This window comes from Thamnophis sirtalis, unplaced genomic scaffold, assembly GCF_051295495.1.
Source record: "Thamnophis sirtalis isolate CommonGarterSnake01/CBP01778 unplaced genomic scaffold, rThaSir2_p1.2 scaffold_7, whole genome shotgun sequence".
Lineage (NCBI taxonomy): Eukaryota > Metazoa > Chordata > Lepidosauria > Squamata > Natricidae > Thamnophis > Thamnophis sirtalis.
This window is the reverse complement of record NW_028261387.1, coordinates 75,815,945-75,836,548: the sequence shown is the minus strand read 5'-3', so window position 1 is coordinate 75,836,548 and position 20,604 is coordinate 75,815,945. Positions and strand designations below refer to the sequence as shown.

Sequence of the window (20,604 nt, the reverse complement as noted above, 5' to 3'; positions counted from 1 at the left end):
TATAGGAAACAATTTTAATTGGAGAAAAGTGGCAAGAAGTCTCAATCCACTAAAAGCCTGCAATGTAATCATCATCATCATTTAATTATAGGCGCCATGGTGACGCAGTGGTTAGAGTACAGTACTGCAGGATACTTCTGCTGACTGCCGGCTGACTGCAATTTGGCATTTGAAATCTCACCAGACCCAAGCTTGACACAGCCTCCTATCCTTTTGAGATGGGGAAAATGAGGAGCCAGATTGCTGGGGGCAATATGCTGACTCTGTAACCCACTTAGAGAGGGCTGGAAAGCACCGTAAAGCGGTATATAAGTCCAAGTGCTATTGCTACTGCTATTGAACTGAATAATCCCATTCAAATATTACTAACAGAGCACATAGTTGTCTATATAAAGCATTTCATTTAAAAAAATCAAATTTCAAGTTTCTTAAATTCTTTAATCTTATACTGTCATAATTTTGAATAGGAATGAAAACTTCTTTCAGGGAGGTTGCTGTCTTGGAGCCCTTCGAGATACTGCAGCCATGGGCGAGGACACCAAGGAAGTCATTTTCATACCTGGAACTTAAGCTCTCTTACAAAAAACCGAAAAGATCTTGACATATTATCCAACTTATTTGCAGCTGATTGCCTCATCCCTACCCTAGAGCGGCAGTCACCAACTGGTGGTCCGTGAGAAAATGTTGGTGGTCCACAGAACAATTATTTGCATTTTTTGTATTGCACTAAATCAGGGGTCCTCAAACTACGGCCCCTGGGCCAGATATATGCAATGAACATTTGTGTTGCTGCAGAGTCTCCCCCTTCAGTCTCTTTTTGTGGAGGTCAGAGAAGGGCAAAACTTGGGGTCTGCTTCAGCCTCCTTGTGCGGAGCTTTGGGCAAAGGCTGGGGGGGGGAGCTAGTGGCAAAGAGTCGCACGACCTTGTTCCAGTGGGACTGCATCATGGCCTGGAATTGGTTGATCATCTCAGCCCGCTGAGCTTCCAGGTGCCGGTACCTGGTCTTGCACTCCACAGGTCTTTCCTCTGCTTGGAAAGCTTATGCTCATAGTCCTCGGTGAGGTGCTTCTGCTGAGCCTCCTTCTCAACCAGATCCAATTTGAACTGAGCCAGCTGTTTTGCCAACTCTTTCTCATGGTGGCTGCTTAGCTCCAGCAACTACTTCCTGTTGGGGCCAGGAGTGGCTAGAAGGGGAGGGGCGACTAGAAGCCGGTGAGGTGCCCCTCGACTTGAGTGACAGAGTTGACCACGCCCACCCAGTCACGTGACCACCTAGCCATGCCCACCTAGTCATTAGGCTGATCATATTAGTGATCCGCGGGATTTAAAATTATAAATTTAGTGGCCCCTGAGGTCCAAAAGGTTGGTGACCCCACCCCATCTCCATATGTGAATGAGTGAAAACCAAACTAGTCCAGAGACATCTGAATTCTACCTTGATCAGACAAATCAAAAGATGCCTTATTTTCTTATTCATCAAAATCAAAGAAAGACACAGGGAGGCGTAGAAATACAAACACAAGGATCCATTAAGAACATCCACGATTGGGCTTCCCAGTGGAAGAAACTGTGAAGAGGAGATTAGTCATTCTTGTAGGCAATTTTCCCAATATAAATGGCCTCCCTAAAGCTGCCATTAACCTGCTAGGAACCACATCAATCATTACTGTCCAAACACTAATATTTCTTTGGCCTTTTGTTTTGTACAGAAACTTAAGGAAGGAGAACCGATATGGCAAGGAATGAAAAACCAACCAGCATATTTTCCAGTTTCCCAAAAATGAAGCAGATGACTTAAAATATACAGGATCAGCTCAGATCACCAGTTCAGTTGTACTGTGTATAGGCAAAACAATTAGGAAATTCTGTATAAAAGTACAAACCCTAAAATCTATTGTTGGTGCAAATTGTATGAAAATAAGGATACTGGAACTACAGTATATATTTATTCAGCAATTGCAATTTAAATATAAAAGAGGGGACTTTCCATGAAACCAAAAGTTACATGCCTGGAAATCATTTCCAACCATCAACAGCTTCCATGTTTACAGCAGGCATTAAAAGTTCCAAGCACAGCTTGGCAGTAGCCATAAAATCTAAAAACTTGCTTTTTGAAATATAAGGGAAGGAGATTCTTGGGAAGTTGAGTTCTGTGATCAGTATCACACCAGTGCTTTATCTCTGCACATGCAGAAACCATCCTGCACTAATTGTGAAAAATGTTACCAAAATTCCCTAAGCTCAGGCTCTGATACAAGATTTAGGAGATTATAAAAGTCCGAGGAGGGACATAGAACAGAAAGATTACATCACTTTAGCTCCTCTTTGACTGACTCCAGCTTCGCTGCAGCTGTCTTAGGCAGATAAGCTTTGTCGAAATGAAAGAAGTGATAAACTCAGAAAGAGAGCTTGGTGAGTAATATGTGAACATTAGCTCAACTTTGTTGTGGGCCGCTGGCAGCGTGCAGAGCTGGCAGGAGAGTCAGACAGTGAGGAGGTTGGGAAGGAACATGGGCCAGTCCTAGAGTCTGGGGAAAGCTCGGACAAGGGCTCTGCGTCGGAGGCAAAGAGGGGACCAGGGCCATTTGTTAGTTATGTGCTGCCTCCAGAGTCTGACATCAGCAAGGCAGAGGAACAGAGGGAGCCTGTTCCCAGTGCCCGCATGTGCAGAGCTGCCAGAAGGCAAGAAGAGTTAAGACAAAAGGGGTGACTCGGGAATAAGGCTTGGAGATTATTGGCCCCTCCCATAAGACATAAAAGAGGAGCGAACGGACGTGAGACTTTGCAGGAAGCAATTTTGTTCGTTCTGGTCAGTTTAAACTTTGAAACTCCGTTTGACTCTGTGCTCTGTTTGGCCTTGCAAAACTAATTGGCAATTAGTTCTTTGGCAACGTTTCAAGGTAGATAAAGGTGGGTGTTTATCAGCCTTATCCTGAAAGACTGTGGCAGACTTCTGTCGGACTCTTTACAAACTGGTTGTGAATCATTACGGACTGTGAATGAACATAATTCACAGCCATTTAAATAAAAAGAGAGGTTTGGGGACTAAGCATGTGATTTGTTACTGTCTCAGGAATCCTAGGTCAGAACAAACGTGAAATATTTTAATTTTCAGAGCAAACTGCTTTATGCACCTTGAGGGTGATCCGAATTGAGTCCTGACAAGGTTACCCATCCGTATTGATCAGAGTCTGCCTTCAGAACAAAACCTTAACAATCCTAGGTCTCTCCTACAATGCTTCTTCTTTAAATCCTGCTATTCAATATACTTTGAAATATAAAATATTGGGAGTGAGAGGTAGGGCTTCAGACATTGGAAGAATGTTGAAAAGTCCACGCAGCAGGTTCCATATTATCTCCTGAATTTCTGTAAATGAGAACTACAGTAGTGACAAAATCAAAGTTGGTGGCATCGTATGAAAGTCAGATGAACAAGAAGCTGTGAACTGAAGGACAAGTGCAAGTATCCCTCTGAAGAACCCTCTTCCAGGTGCCTCTGCATCTCGGATTCCCTACAGCCTGCCAGTGCAGTAGCTGGTTCCTGTAAAACAAAACAGAGCATACCATGAAGTGGTATTTCCATTTCAACAAGGATAGAAGGCTAAGAGGGCCATGAATACCAGACAGCAACTGCCAACAAGAGCAGAAATTAGTAGGATTGATCCCAAAGGTGTTTTTTGAAGAGGCAACTGGACCTTCTGATTTTTCTTTGAAGACGTTTCACTTTTCATCCAAGTGTCTCTCTCTTCAGAGCTGAAGAAGCTTCTTGGATGAGAAGTGAAACGTCTTCAAAGAAAAAACAGAAAGTCCAGTTGCCTCTTGAAAAAAAAGCACCTTTGGGACAACCGTGACCTGGATGACTGAGAATCCCCATAGACATTTAGTAGGCTTGATGTTTGTCAACCTTGGCAACTTTGACATGGGTGGACTTCAGCTCCCAGAATTCCCCCATCACCATAGCTAGCTGGGGAATTCTGAGAGCTGAAGTCCACCTATCTTACAGTTGCCAAGGATGAGAAAACCCTGGTATACATGACTACCTTTTCTTGAGTTAAGGATTCTGAATCAGATCCTTTGTATTCCTAATAACATAGAACCTTTTACAATCCAACTGCAGAAATATATGATGAAGAAATCTTGGCTGCAAAACTAATTTTTCTTGGACCCTACTTGACCAAGGTAGTACTAGTGGGCTGCTCTGGATTTGCTCAGGTTCGGCCCATCCTCTAGCGAAGATTCTGCACGGTTCGGTGAACCCCCAAGTCCCACTCCTGGCTGACCCCACCCTCCCCTCCCAGGAGTCTCCAAGCGACCCTTTTTGAATGCCAGGTAAGTGCAGGGCCCACACAGAGGCTGGGGAGGGAGAGAAACGAGTCTCCCGGAGGCTCTGGAAGGCCAGAAATGGGCCTGTTTCTGGCCTCCAGGGAGCCTTCGGAGCCCAGGGTAGGCCATTTTTGCCCTCCCGAAGGCTCAAGGAAAGCCTCTGAAGCCCAGGGAGGGCAAAAACAACCTTGGTGCAGGAGGCCGACTAGGCCACACCCATGCCCACCCAGCAACCGGGCAGAGACCCAGTTGCTAAAATTTTTGAAGCCCACCCCTGGGTAGTATGTACAGACTGTCTTTTAATCTGTTGCAAATCTGGATAGCGATGGTGGCAGGTTATTCCTAGACAAGCATTTCCTTCCTTCCTTCTTTCTCCAGCTGTATGCACATGACCATCTGTTGCAAACCTGCATTCCATAACTCCCATGTCTTCCTGCAAATCCTAAGGAACAGCTAATCTTCGCAAACAAGAGACACTGGCTTTTCTAACACACGCTTTTTGCAAATGTCAGTAGTGCTTAATCAGGCCTGAACCTTCCAGTAGCATTTCATTTTTTTTTAAAAACCCTCTAAATTATACTCCCTCGTTTAAAAGGCTGCCTGTTTAAGTACCAAAGATGTATAGTGTACAAATTGATTGCAGCTTTTAGAATCTATTTCTTAAGCCCATATGTACTGAATAAATCGATAAGGCACAAAATGAACTTAAAAGTCGATTTGTCCAAGGCACTAAAAATGTGAAGTAACTGTGTGATGCTGAAAGGGTATTTATTTCTGTAAACCATGGGTTTCTCCAAACTTTGGCTCCAATCCTATTCGCCTATTTGCCATTAAAAAGGAAGAGGAAATCTCCCAGCCATTCTATCCTTTCACAGAATTCTTTGAATAGATGAATGATCTTCAGAGTGTGTTCTCCTCTTGCCCTCCCTTCTAAAGACTTTCCTCAACTGTTCTATCTTCTCAAGTGATCATGGCAGGCAGGTCTTCATGTCACCATATCCCCTCGTAGATTTGATCAATGTCTCTTAAGTCTATTTCAGGAAGAAGCAAGGAGGACAGGAATATTGACAGATGTCTCCAGTTGCACCAAGTGAAACCTCACGAGACATTCCAGGCATGGCTCAGCTGATTCAACAAAACATTGCAGCCATACTCGCATGCGAATTAAATGAGTTGACGTCCTGAAGCCATGAAGCCACTTTCATCACTGAGAAACTATTTCCCTGGAGGCTGGGGTGAAACTGTAGTAGTTCAACCATATTACACTTTCTTGTTTGTTGGTTGGTTGGTTGGTTGGTTTTTAGGGAGCAAAAGAAGAGCAACATATCCAAACAGCAAAACATTAATGAACCCTGGATGTTTGTTTGTCTCATAGAAAAAAGAAATAAGACAATAAGACATCTGGCTCAGAGGCCAAATAGGAGAAGGTAGTCCTGCAGTGGGCCAATTGAAAGCCAGTAGTTCTTTGATACAAACATCCCTTTTCTCCATGCAACCTAGAATGACTGCATAGAAAGTCTTCTTCCACTATTTTCATGCCAGATCACATTCATCCCCCGCCTCAGCCTGGCATCAAGATGTCCTCAATAAACAGTAAGTATCCATCCTCAAGCCAGTAAAAGGAAACTGTGTGGATCACACTTTAGTTTGTCAAGAATATTTACATAAATATTTCCAAAACAGGGGAGGAAATACTGTACAAAAGAAACAAATAAAAAATAAAATGATGCTTGCAAAATTTGTTTGGTACACAAATTTGCTCTAATTTCTGCTTCCATAAGTAACACAGAGATGCATCTCTTAATCCTTGCCCTTTTTCAATTTTTCTAATTCGTTGCTTAATTTGTTTTATCAAAATGCATGCAGCAAGTTTTCCCAACCTAGTGCTTTTTAGATGTATAAGACTACAATTCAGAGGGGGTCTGCTGCCGGTTCGGGCAAACCAGTAGTTCCAACCACCGGCTGAGCCTGCCCCCCTCCCCTGGTGCTATCTCCGCCCCCTCTGCCCTGGCGCCATCCCGTCCTATATATCTCACTCACTGGGTCACAAGATTCGCTGCCCATGCAGCCCTGCTGATTTCCATGCCTTGCACTGCGGCTGCTCGAGAAAGTGTGCTGGAAGCCAAGCGCATGAAATTGCCATGCGTTTGAAGCCCCATGTGCATGCTCACATTTTCGATTTTGCACTAGGCGAACCGGTTGTTAAATTAAGTGAAGCCCATCTCTGCTACAATTCCTAAAACCTCAGCTTAACAAAAAGTTCTCTTTGTGATAATTAATAGGCAAGATTCGCTCATCCTTACAAGTCATCTCCAGATGGAACAAATGAAATACGTCAGTCATGCATTTATGAAAGTTTGAGACCTTCTCCTAGCAGTCTGAAATTCTCCATTTTCAGTTTCACCTTCTCATACATTTATTTCTGGGCAGAACGTAATTATATCAGGCTTTTAACTTTCACTTGCATTTTTACTATATTTTATAGCTTTAGTTATACTTGCTGCTATTGGGCGCTATCGAAATAATTTTGCAGCTGTATACTGAAACCAGGCATGCAGAAAATGCTTAATCTTCTTGCTTAATACTATAAATAAATTGTATCTGATGGGCTTTAGTTTTGTACTAAACACATCTATTGCTTCTAATAAACATATTTCATGTATAAAGCAAAATTTATTTCAAGTCCCGAAACAAAGCAACTTAAGTTCATTAGCAGTGAAAGGCAAGAGGGAATTAAGCTGTTAACTGCTGTACACTGTAGACTACTATGGATGAGAGCTCAGCAACAGTGTGTGCTAGGAGACAAGGGGCCCCCTGTACTGCTAGTAATTTATGTCGCTAAGTGCTGACGTTGTACAGTGAGATGTTGCATGACTGTAGCGACTGCAATCCTAATTGCCCCAATTGTGAACCAATAAGTGCAGGTTGCTGACTATTGGCCTTTGTCTCTCCCAGCTTGACCCTCAGTAAGATTAGGGGGTGGCTTCAACTCCCCCTCCCACTCACCTATCTCCCCTCTGCCTCAGCCCAGAACCATGCAGCTCTGGGGGTGTCTTGCCATGCCCTGGGAAGCTGCAGACACCCCAGTTTCATCCATGGTCACTCTCAACACCCTGCACTCTGCCAACCCAGTTGACCTTTGCTGTATCCTAGCTCCCTGCTGTCTTCTTGAGGCATGTCTAATTCACAAGTACATGTTATTAAAGTAAAGGTAAAGGTTACCCTCACACATATGTGCTAGTTGTTCCCGACTCTAGGGGGCAGTGCTCATCTCCATTTCAAAGCCGAAAAACCAGTGCTGTCCGAAGACATCTCCGTGGTCATGTGGCCGGCATGACTAAATGCCGAAGGCGAACGCTGTTCCCTTCCTACCAAAGTGGTCCCTAGTTTTCTACTTGCATTTTTTATGTGCTTTCAAACTGCTAGGTTGGCAGAAGCTGGGACAAGTAACAAGAGCTCACTCAGTTATGCGATGCTAGGGATTCGAACCACCGAACTGCCGATCTTTCTGATCGATAAACTCAGCATCTTAGCCATTTAGCCACCGTATATGTTATTAGTAGCTACTATTTTGGGTATCAATGGGAGAGATATTTTTTTTTTAAAAAAACCAAAATGGTGGCCACAATCAAGGTCCTGTTGGTTTTTATATGTTCAAACATGTCTAAAAGGAGTGAAGCTTTGATTGCATGGTTCTACCCATCTTGACCTTTTGACCTCCCCAACTGATGATCCAGCTGCTGCAGGAAGACCTGATGGCTTGGCTTGTTCATCACATCTGCAGAGTCCTCTCACATTAACTCAGATACATTGCTTTATTGGTGTCAAGACCAAGGAATCTATCACCCAATATAGGTTAAACAGGTTTTGCTTTTGCATGTATGAACAAGCCCATATTATAGCATAACAAATTTAGCACCTTTTCTGGGATAGCATCTTCAGAAGCTCCAGAAAAAGAGCCATAGGACATGTGCAACAACAATCCCTACAACAGTTACCCAGGACTTTTCAATCTCACTTTTATATTATTTCTTTCTTGCAGTACAACATTTGAGTGACATGAACTTAAAATGACCCAATACACATTTCCCCACTAAGCAAAAGACGTAATTAATTCTTACTTCTTAGCTCCACTCCCATCCCCGGAGCAGTGTAGACTCTTGCGATCTAGGGCTGGATGTTGACATTCCACACACACCGTGTGTCCTTCACTGAGATACTTCATCCAGTGAGTATAGGAACTATTCCCATGCAGGCAGCCTTCTGTGATGGCCATGAGCTGGAACTCAACACAATACCTGTCATAGAAGAGATCAAAGAAGTGATCCAGAATTCTTCTTCATCTCACCCAGTTAAGCAAGATTAGGTTGTTAACCCTTGGAGGAGATAAAACCAGGGAATTGTAGGATTGAAGAGTAGACTGGGAACTGGAAAAATATATCCTCAACAAAGATATTGGCAGAACAGATTAGCAATAGCACATACCACTTAAACTTATATACCGCTTTATAGTACTTTACAGCCCTCTCTAAGCGGTTTACAGAGTCAGCATATTGCCCCCAATCTGGGTCCTCATTTTATCCACCTCGGAAGGATGGAAGGCTGAGTCAGCTTTTGAGTCAGGTGAGATTTGAACTGCTGAACTGCAGCTAGCAGTCAGCTGAAGTAGCCTGAAGTACTGCACTCTAACCACTGCGCCACCTCGGCTCAGATTTGTAGTGTGGTCAAGAAAACTGCATGGACATGTTCATGTGGTTACCTGGAAACTACCTAATTTCCCAAAAATAAAACAGGTTCTTATTTTCTTTTGACAACCCCCCCCCAAAAAAATAAGCACATGGCCTTATTTTTGGGGAGGTCTTATTATTTTTGAGGTGCAGGAGGTGGCGAATGTGGTCACCTCATAGTTGCTGCTGTGTTGCATATATTTTTGGAGAGGGCTAATTTTCAGGGGAGGGCTTATTTTAGCGTATGTGCTCAAAAGCCCATTGGACTTATTATCTGGGGAGGTCTTATTTTCAGGGAAACAGGTGACCGCCCTCACCTCTAGGCCATAGCACTAATTCTTTAATTTAAATTTTAATAATGACTGGAAATTATACCATACCGGGCATTAAACAGGCTACATGCATAATTTTATGACTTTTTTGTAGTGGTGGTTAAGTGAATCACCAGGATTGTTAAGTGAACGCAGTGGTCATTAATCAAATCCATTGTCCTCCACGGTTTCTGGTTTAAGCCAGAAACAAAAAGAAAATCCTGGTTTCTGGCAAAAAGATCATAAATAGGATCACAATTGCAGGATGCTGCAAACAGCCATAAATGTGGGACAGTTGCCAAGCACCTAAATTGTGATCATGTGACCACAAGGAGGCTGTTAGAACTTTGAATTTAGGTCGTAAGTAACCCTGGGAAGATCCATTGTAACTCTGAAAGGTCACTAAGTGACCGGTTGTAAGTAGAGGACTACCTGTAGAAGAAGTGAGGAGACTGAGAAGGCAAGATCTGCTGGGGGATGTTCTGACCGAGGCTTCCCAAGAGCATGAAGCAAACTCCTGGTCCCGACAAAAAACCCTTTTCTTAATTTACTGTGAATTCTGCTCATTCACATCCAGCAAAGTCTTTCAAGGGAGGATGTACAGTCACAGACCTTATCTGGCTTGGAGACCTGACAGGCCGATATCCGCAAAATTTGGCAAGGAGTCTCAGAGAGTCACGAACCAATTAAGCGAACTAATTGTCTCCTGCAAACTCCAGTCCCCTTTCGCTCCTCTTTTATTTCCTCTGGGAGGGGCCATTCATCGTCCACCTATGGACTTACTCCCAAGTCGACCCCTGTTCTTTAGCTTTTCCCTTCATCTGGCAACTCTGTGCATGCACACACTGGGAACAGGCTCCAGCTGTTTGTCTGCCTCACTGATATTTGATCTGAAGGCAGCTGATAACTGCCGTATGGCTCTGGCCCCCTCTCTGCCTACGACACAGAGCCCTCATCAGAGCCTTCCCCAGACTCCAGGACTGATCCATGCTCCTCGTCAACCTCCTCACTGTCCGAATCTACTGCCAGCTCTGCTGGCCACTAGTGGGCCACCACAGGGGGGAATTAGGGCTAGGGCCATGCACTTAAGACTATAAAGTCTCTCTCAGTGTCGAGATTGTTAACTACAGTACTATTATTCCCCATGCAGTTCAGTGCAACTAAAGGAGGCAAAACAATAGATTTTTAATGCCAAAATACAGAACTTACCCAACTCTTTCTTTTCCGCTGACCACAGCACGCTTTCTCCTTGCTTTCCCGTAGCCTCCGGTGGTTATTAATGCTGGGACTGAATACATGAAGGGGAAGAAGGGAAGAAAACCACAACAACCAGTCAGTGAAAACTGCACCCACAAACTCATTTACATCAGCAGAATAATGAAAGACTGGGAGGCTCATGGAGTTTAATGCCTTGTTGTTGTTTGCAAGTGGGAAACCAAAGGCACATTTTCTCCCACAATTCCAGATCACAAATAATTATTCATCAGCTGCAGAATTGGGAAATTTTCATCCCGTTTCTTTCTTGTTGGAACAGGCCTACCTATTATCACTGTAGAAGGAAGGAAGCTATTTTAATAACCCACCATAGTTCGGTAGCAAGAAATGCAATACATTTGAATTGATCGCCATAAATTTTATTTGGGTCTCAACCGTGTTTTGTTTTTTAAGGAAAAAATAGCTAACCGTAACTAATTAAACTTTTTAACCCAGACTAACAACACAGAAAAACAACTATTTTTATTTTTTCTAATATAGCCATGCCTATTTGGACCAGCTAAGGAACAGCACAGCTTTCACTTGCGCCAAATTCTTCCATAGGAGACCCATTTGTTCTTCCTCCTGAGCTAGAGTGTCATGTCATGGATTCTGCTGATATAGAGCTACAATTGCCTATCCATTTTCTGGTTGTTTTCCTAGGGCCGTGATGGCGTACCTAATGGCATGTACACCAGAAGTGGCACACAGTGCCCTCTCTGTGGGCACGCAACCTGTCGCCCCAGTACAGCTCCACCATGCATGCACGTGTGCCTCCTGTCAGCCAGGAGCTCGTCTGCCGCACATGTACAGTGAGTAGGGGGGGCAGGGGGGAAGTGCGCATGTGGGGGGGCATGCATGCATGTGCAGGAGGAACTCATGCACGTGCATGTGCGAGGCACATGCAGGGGGCCACACGCACAAATTCAGGGGTGCACGTGGTGGGCAACACGCACATTGCATTTTGGGTTCGGGTGTGCGCATGCACATTCATGATTTTGGCAGTGGGTCCAGAAAAGGTTAGCCATCACTCTCCTAGGGGAGCTCCATATTCACTGATGCTTTAGAAGCCAATTCAAGGTTTTATGATACCTTGACACAAGTATTTCCATATGCCTGAGATGAGGAGCCTCTGCTTCCCCCGTTCTTGCAGAACTATAATTCCTAACAGTCCTGAGCTGCAAGGACAAAGGTGTGAGGCATGGAACCATCAAAATCTAAAGAGGCATTCTGTTTTGAGCATATGTCATTGGCCCAACGTATCTTGCAGAAAATACTCTTGATGTTGATTTTGGACCAAATCCGAGTATGGATCTATATTGGGGGTGTCAAACTCAAAGCCCGCAGGCTGCATCCAGCCTGTGGGGTGTTTAGATCAGGCCCACAGGGCAGACCTGGAAAAAGCAAAGGCCCAGCCTGTGGTGCCTCTACCAGCGAAAATGGAGCTCTGGAGGCTGTGATGGCTTCTTGCAACCCTCTGCCAGCGAAAACGGAGCTGGGGAAGGCAGCCCTCCCAAGCTCCCTTTTCGCTGGCAGAGGGTTGCAGGAAGCCATCCCAGCCTCCCGAGCTCCATTTTCACTGACAGAACGCTCAGGCCAACACAGGCCCGACACGATTGGCATTGAGATGGCCACACCCACCCTGGCCATGCCCACCCGGTCCCCAAGTTCAAACACAACCTTGATGCTGCCCTCAATGAAATCGGGTTTGACACCCCTGATCTATATCCTTATGATCATAAATCATTATCTGGAGAAATCAGGCAGGCAGTAACCTTCTCCTTTCACAAGAACAGTGGACCTGCTAAACTAGCTTATTCCTTAAGAGTTTTATGGATCCCAACGGCCTCCACAACAGTTGAGAACTCTAAAATCCAGCCTGTTCCTTGGTTCATCGAAGAACTGGAGGTGATAAAATAAATAGGACATTGTTCAAATGCAGATGGAAATGATGCTTCATTGTGATTACAAGGAAACAGGCATAAGGGTACAATAGCGTTCCTACTTTGGCTAATTAATTCGTGTCAATAGAACAGCCATCGCTTTCTCAGCATACCTTCTAAAATGCTAGAATAGATCATAAAAATATGTATGAGTTGGGAACGTTCCATTAATCATCTAGTCCAACGCCCTCCTCTTCATACCAGAACGCAATGAATCATCTTCGGCAGGTAATCATTTAACCTCCTTGAAAACCTCCAATGGGGAGAAACCAGGGCTGCTCTAGATAAATCATTCCACTGCTTAACAGCTCTTAACCACTAATAAATTATTTCTGATAGTCAGCCAGTATCTCCTTTCTTTTAATTCTTGTTCTTTGTCCTTGTCCTATTCTTGGTTTCAGCAGAGGTCTGATCACTCTTGCGTGAATAACCTTCCAAGATACTGTACTTAGTGCAGAGCAACAGCTTCACTATTCTCAGCAACTCTTGATTGGATTCTGCCTGATTTGTTCCTAAGCTTGGTACGAAAGGGATCCATCTACCTGGAGGTTCTTTCTACCTGATCATAGCGGCCTTTCACAATAATTATGCTGATTCTTGCAGGGCCCAGTTGCCTTTTGCTGGAAACTAAAGGTTAAAGCGAGAACAAAATTATATTTAATATTGCTATTTTTATGCACATGGGAACGTCTTGCAATAACATCATGGAAGGTAAGTTCCAATTAAAGTAATTATAGAGCAGGGACTACAGCACAGACGGAGTCCAAGTCATGTAAGAATCCAGATTTGCCTATCGCCTCTTCCTTATTCCTTCACAGAAATGGTCCATGTAACATTCCAGCTAACAGTCTCTGTGCTTAGCGGAATCAGACCCATCTCTCAAACTGACATTTAGTATTATGCAATTATAAAAATAAGGGCCATCATAAATATTCCAAAAAGATTTGCAGTGTGGTTAAAAGGTACTTAAAGGAGGATTTGAACTGCCTTCCCCCACTTACGAATGGAGTCCTTGCACAATGTTCCTTGCTGAGTCCAATACTCCAGACAGCCAGCCTTCTCTTCAAGAGGGGGGCAAGCTTCTCCACCGTTTCTGGGCTCCTGGATCACCTGTCGCCTTCGGAGGCGGTAAGCTGCCTTGCAGCGTTCAGCACACCCACTCCATTCACTCCAGGCAGAGACCAGGCAGGAAACCTCTGCAGAAAGAATAAGATGTTACTTCTAAAAGCTGGGTGTTCTACCCAGCTCCTCAAACACAACAAACCCTCTGACGTGAACTCAACAGATTCCTTTATTAGGAATGCCGGCAGCCCGAACAAAAAGTTTCTCTTGCAGGCTAACAAGTCTGCCAGAAGATGAATACCGTATTTTTTGAGTATAAGACACACCTTTTCCCCCCAAAAAAGGTGAAAATCTGGGTGCGTCTTATACACTGAACACAGCATTTTTTGGCCTCCCTGAACCCCACCCCCTTCACATAAATGGACGTGCAGACGGTTTGGGAGGTCTGCAAAATGTTCCTGAGGGCTGGGGAGGGCAAAAATGGGTGAAAAACGTTTTTCATTTTTGCCACCGCCCAAGTCCCCAAGAGTATAAGCCTCCTAAAGCCTATGCATGCCCTTTTTTGGGGGAAAAACAGGCCCATTTTTGCTCGTTTCCCCCCCCCCCCAAGCCCCAGGAGCACTTTGAGGGCCTCTCAAACTCTCCACATGCCCTGTTTTCCACAAAAAATGAGGCGTGCAGTGGGTTTCAGAGGTCTGCAGAGTGCAAAAACTTTTTTAAAAATATACTTTTTCAAAATCTTGGTGTGTCTTATATTCTGGTGCGTCTTATACTCTGAAAAATATGGTAGTTGTCTGCCACATTTATTCATGTCCAACCACTGCCTTTTATCCCAAGAGCTAGGGTGGGGCCTCGCTAACAGCATTGGCTCTTCCTTAAGATTAAGATTAAGATTTACTTTATTTGTATGCTGCCCTTCTCCGGAAGGGACTCAGGGCGGCGAACAACTCAAAAGGGGAAAAGGAGATACAAACACAATACACGTAATTAAAATACACAAGTCATACAGCCATACAAGTCGAGATTCCCCAGTATCGGCCCACAACTTTCCACTGCTCTCCTCTCCTGCCTTCTGCACATCCGTATGTCAGGCCCAGGACCCAGGTGTTCCTCCTCTTCCTCATCAGCCACCTCTAGACCTGGGGGCTGTTGACTCTCCATCTGGGGGCTGACGGATGGCCCAGGCTCTGCCTCTGTCTGTCTGTCTGTCTCTCTCTCTGCCAGCTCCAATCCATCTTCTCCCTCAGAGCTCTCAGGTTGCCTTGATGCTAATCAGGACTCCCACGTCTCCTCCTCTGATTCAGCTGCTGGAGGGGCCGGTGGCCAACAAGCCACAACACTGAGATCCAGTCTATGCGGTATCAGGTGAACATCCCAGAAAGAGAATCTCAAATCATTCCTGCTAAGCAAGTATCTGAGCATGTTGTGGTTTATAGGTTGTCCTCGAGCTATAACCATTTAGCCATGGTTCTAAGTTGCAACAGCACTGAAAAAGGTGATTTACAATCGCGCTTATAACCATCACAGCATCCCCACAATTACGTGATCAAAATCTGGGCACTAGCTGGCATATATTTACAGTTGCAGTGTTCTAGGACATGCGATTCCCCTTTGCAACTTTCCCAGCCAGCTTCTGACAAGCAAAGTCAATGGAGGAGGCCAGATTTGCACGAAGGAAGCCACAAAAGCATGATTCACTTAATAACTGCAGTTTGATTAACTACAATGACAAAAAAAAGCTCATCAAACTGGGTGTAACTCATTTAACAACTTTGCCACAGTGATTCTGATCACAACTATGGTCATAGATGCCTGTTATTTAGATATTTTAGTATTTTAGAAGCATGGCTTAGTTTACATATTGAGGCTGATAGATTGAAGGGCAATCAAAACCTCCACAAGTTAAAAAGACTTTCTAAATGTTTTTGTTATGTTGATTTTCTAACTACAGGGTAGGTTGTTTCATTTACAGGAGGAATATTCATAAATGTGATTTCCCAGCTACAAGATGAAGCACTACAGTCCATGTTCACCTACAGATTTATTACATTTATATCCTATCTTTTCTGAGTTCAAAGCAGTGTACCTTCCTCCAATTTATCCCCACAGCTTTCATGTGAATATTAGGTGAAACGGAAACATAATAATGGGCCCAAAGCTCTGTAGCCACCGGCAAGGTTTTTTATTCTGTATTTTCAACTTTTAACACTCAAAAATGAATTCGCTTCTCGAAAATCCTCCAAGACACAAAGTTTTGTGCTTTGTGTTTAGCATGTGGCACAAATCCAGTCACTGAAATTTGTAAACCAGGGTTGGTTTGTTTTGTTTGCTTATAAAAAATATCCCACCTTTCACGCAGGAGCTCAAGACTACACAGCCAGTCCTTCCTCCTATTTTCCCCACAACAGCAACTTGGAGTTGTTGTTGTTGTTCTTAGTGCGTATCTCCCTTAGCTGCAGGATCCGCCTGTTTTGTGCTCACCTAATTCAGCAAAGCGTATCTGTACTTGATGCAGGTTTTGTTTTTCAGCTAGCTTGTTTCAGAGCCCGGTACTGATTACAGCACAGAGGGAGTAACTGGACCAAAGTCATCAGCTGACTTCTGTGGTTAAGGATATACTACTAGAACTTCAATCTCCTTGTTCCTTCCTGGCATCTTATACTCCATTTCACTAGCTCTGATAACCCAGCCAACTGTGGCTGTCAATAAAACGTACAGTACAATAAACCCTGGCTCTGCTTGCATGTACTGTATACGGTTTCAGCGTTTTATAAAAGAAACATCTTCTGAGTTCTCCTGCTTGAACCCAAAGTAAAGCACTTGGCAGTGCTAGCTGGGAAGTTCTATAAATTGCAGATCTAAGTAGAGGTGGTTGGGAAAACTGGGCTAAATCACTTTGATCTTTAGCAAAGCAAGATGACACGGAATTTCGGAGAGCGCGAATTCAAATATAGACTACTTTGCAAACAAGCATTCCGCTGACCTTCACGAGAAACATTGAGGTCCCTGATCTTATTCCACTCCAAAGATCGTGCTATACCCACAGAACACCAGAAGATGGCAGTATTAGAGGATACAATATAGTACTTAAATCAACCTTTGATTGGTTATCAAAAAATAAGAGTTCAATGGTTGTAATAAAAACGAAACAACCAGTGTGGGGAGGAAGAACTATGGAAATTAATTCATTAAGTTTCATAAACTTGCGAGGAATGAAGGAGAGTACATTTATAATAGGAGAATTACACAGCAGGTTTCTGCATTAAGCATCACCGGAGGCTTCTTTGATTTTATATCTTACACCAAGATTCCAGCCCTCATGGCCTTCCCAACTGTAGTACTATCCAACATAGGCCAGGCCTATGATTTTCAGAATCCCCAGTCTATCTTCAAGGTCCCAGATTGGAAGGCTCTCCTAAAGAGCATCGTCAATAATTATTTTCAGGCTAAGCATTTCTCTCTGGGCTGGGGATAATGGAACTTGCAAAACTTTTCTGGAAGAAACCAGAAAATGAAACAAATGCTTTGAAGCATTAATGTCAATTGAGAAAAATAAAACATAGATAGTCCTTGACCTATGACCACATTGGAGCCCAGAATTTATGTTGCTAAGTGAGAAATTTGTTAAATGAGTTTTGCCCCATTTTATGACTTTTCTTACATTTCTTAGAAGAATCATTGCAGCTATAAAATTAGTAACATGGTTGTTAAGTGAATCTGGTTTCCCCATTGACTTTGCTTGTCAGAAGGTCGTAAAAGGGGATCACATGACCCAGGGACACTGCAACCGTCATAAATGCAAGTTAGTTGTCAAGCATCTCAGTGTAAATCACATGACCATGGGGATGCTGCATCGGTCATAAGTATAAAAAATAAGTTACAACAGCACTTTTTTCAGTGCTGTTGTAACTTTGAACGATCACAAAACAAACTGTTGTAAGTCGAGGACTACCTGCCTTTCTGAGATGTATAAATATCTTTGTTGGGGCAAATGTCAATATTCTTTAGGGGGAGTTAGAAGAGACTGGAAGGTCACATCTCTGAAATGGTAATAGGCAAAAGAACTATACAGTTAGTCCTTGACTTATGTCCACAATTGAGCCCAAAATTTCCACTGCTAAGCAAGACAGTTGTTAAGTGAGACGTGTCCCATTTTACTACCTTTCTTTTCACAGTTGCTGCCAAGCCAAGATTGCTCTAAAGCTAAACACATTCTAACGTGGCCATCACATGCGAAGACCTGTGGAGTAAAATTCCAGTAAAAGCTTGAATGTCTTTATAATACCTTCCAGTAAATGGGATCTCCTGGCAACTGCCTAGATTAGCCCTTGAAGCTTTTTGGCAATGTACAGGTAATCCTCAACTTACAACCATTTGTTTAATGACCATTCAAAGTTACAATGCTACTGAAAAAAGTGACTTATAACTGGTCCTGCACTTATGACCTCACCACTGGTCCTTGAAATTGTCACATTTCCATGGGCATTGGTGACTATTTTTTTTATAAATAATTTTTATTGAGCTTTTTATAAAACAAAACATAAAAGACCATATTCAACAACCATTCTTTCCATTCCTAAGACATCTGTATCTCCCATCATACATGCTTTCTATTCGTTTTACACTTGCTGTCTTCTTTTTACATTTATAATCCCTATAACCTAATGTTACTTACATACATACATACATACATACATACATACATACATACATACATACATACATTCTACTTTCATTCATTATTCCTGTTATTCCTGGCATTGGTGAGTATTAAACATTCTTGGAAGACACAGCTGAAAACCTCCCATTTTTAACCAAGGGACCAAAGGCACAGCATGACAAAGCAAGCAATATCTTTGTAAGCCTAAACTGTTGCCTATTCCAGTCGGCCCCAATCTTCACTCGACTGCTCCATTTGTATGGTACTGTGAGGATCTAACATTCCCCCCCCCCAAAAAAAATGGTCAATTTCCTAGGTCATTCTGCCCTGATCTGGTCCTTTCAGATATTATGTAAAAACTACCATTCCTGGATTTCTTTTGGGAGTCATCAGAGCAACAGGCTGAGCAAGCTTAGAAATTTTCTGACAGGGAGAGAGAGCAATCAACCCATGGAACAGAAGTTGCCTTCAGAAGTTGTGGGAGCTTCCTCACTGGAAGCTTTGAAGATGAGACTGGACTGCCATCTGTCAGAAACGGTGTAAGGTCTGCTTGGAGGGGGGGAGGGGTTGGACTAGATGACCTATAAATTCCCTTCCAACTCTGTTAATCTGTACCTGTATCTAACTCCCAATGTTGCCAGGCCCCTCGCCCCCAAGACGCAGCAGTGGCACCTCCAAGGCGCGGGCGAGAGAAGCTATAACATAACCTCAAACTTGATAATATCCATAAATAACTGTATTAGACTTTTAATTATTAATTTAATGGATGGAAACTGATCAAGGAGAGATTCAACCCAGAAATAAGGAGCCATTTTCTGACAGTGAGAGCAATCAACAAAAGTTGCCTTCCAAAGTTGTGGAAGCTTCATCACTTGAGACTTTCAAGAAGAGATTGGACTGCCATCTGTCAGAAATGGTGTAGGGTCTCCTGCTTGGGTGGGGGGTTGGACTAGATGACCTATAAGGTCCCTTCCAACTCTGCTATTCTGAAATTAAGCCGCGGAGACGAAAGAGCTCCGAAGAAAAGAGCGTGGGAGAAGCAGGCGGGAACCAGCTCTTCTCCCCTCCAGGCTCGCTTTACCTGGCACGCTCCTTGCCCGCCCGCCCCGGCCCGCGCGGAGACGCACCTGGGCAGAAGTGCCGGTAGTCGCCGCAGCAATCCAGGGTGGAAAGGCAAGCCTGGTCGCAATAGCAGAGCCCGTAGGATCCGTCGGGTCGCCAACCGGCGCTCGCGCACTCCAGGCTCCTGCCCGAGCAGCAGCGCCCCAGCTCGCCGCAGCCGCCCTGCGCTCCCGCCGCGGCCAGCAAGGCGGAGAAGAGCAGAGCGCCCGCCAGGCTCCCACAGCCGCGGGTCACCGGCATGGCTGTCCCGGCCGGTGGGAAAGAAAAGCCACGGAGAAGAAAAACGCGGGTTGCCGTGCAGCGCCTCGCACCAGCCTCCTGCTGCTGCCGAGCCAGCCGCGTTTAATCCGAGGTGACGTAAGAGAGGGCGCCCCGGCCCCGCCAAAAATGCAGCGCCCCGGGGCGATGCCTTCCAAGTTGCCGCTCCCCACGCGCGGAGGGGATCCTAATCCTGTTTACCACGGAAGAGGGATTTCCCGCGCGTTTCGGCCCATAAAATCTGAAAGCAGCCCCCGAAAGGGGGAAAAAAAAGAGGTCCGGTTTGTAGGGCTGCTTCTCCGAGCCACCCCGACAGTTCCCTGCGCAATCTTGGCGGGGCGGCTTGCGCCCACCCGGTGGAGGATCCGCGCAAGAAAAGGCCCGAAAGTTGATCTTCGGAGTTCCAGCTGCTGACTCGAGCCTGCGATTAACTGCCGACCAATCCTGCCCGAGTCTGACCTTTGCCTTTTCTGTGTGGATTCCGCTCAGGAGCGCTTAAAGGAATCGAGCCGGTCGACGCCTTCCAGTCACCTGGACTGGCTGGAGGGGAAGGAAGCCGTGACTCCAAAGTAAGGCGTGTTTGCCAAGGGAGGCAGCGGCGAACTTTGTAAGGGATTTTTCTTTTGACTTGGGATCAGTGGTGAAATCTAATACTTTTTTTTTACTACCGGTTCTGTGGACGTGGCTTGGTGGGTCTTGTGACTGGGGGGGCCAGGGGGGATCAAAAGACAGAAACTCACTTTAACAATGTCCTACTGGACTGGGTTGGACTAGATGACCTCCAGATCTCTCCTAAACTGCGTCTAGTGCCAGGTTTGTAGTCCTTCCTTCCTTTCCTCTCCTTCTTTCCTCTCCTTCTTTCCTTCTTTCTTTCTTTCTTTCTTTCTTTCTTTCTTTCTTTCTTTCTTCTTTCTTTCTTCTTTCTTTCTTTCTAGGATACTGC

General features: G+C 44.5%; 1 protein-coding gene across 1 annotated transcript; it reads right to left on the bottom strand.

The window, feature by feature from the left end:
- Positions 1-1,934: 1,934 nt before the first annotated feature.
- On the bottom strand, positions 1,935-20,144 carry LOC106539552 (somatomedin-B and thrombospondin type-1 domain-containing protein). Its single transcript, XM_014054358.2, has 5 exons — positions 19,409-20,144; positions 13,561-13,755; positions 10,572-10,650; positions 8,446-8,622; positions 1,935-3,542 (listed from the first exon to the last, which is right to left on the bottom strand). Exons 1-5 carry the CDS (start codon positions 19,641-19,643, stop codon positions 3,425-3,427), a joined length of 804 nt encoding a protein of 267 aa, XP_013909833.2. The 5' UTR covers positions 19,644-20,144; the 3' UTR covers positions 1,935-3,424.
- Between the last annotated feature and the right edge of the window lie 460 nt (positions 20,145-20,604).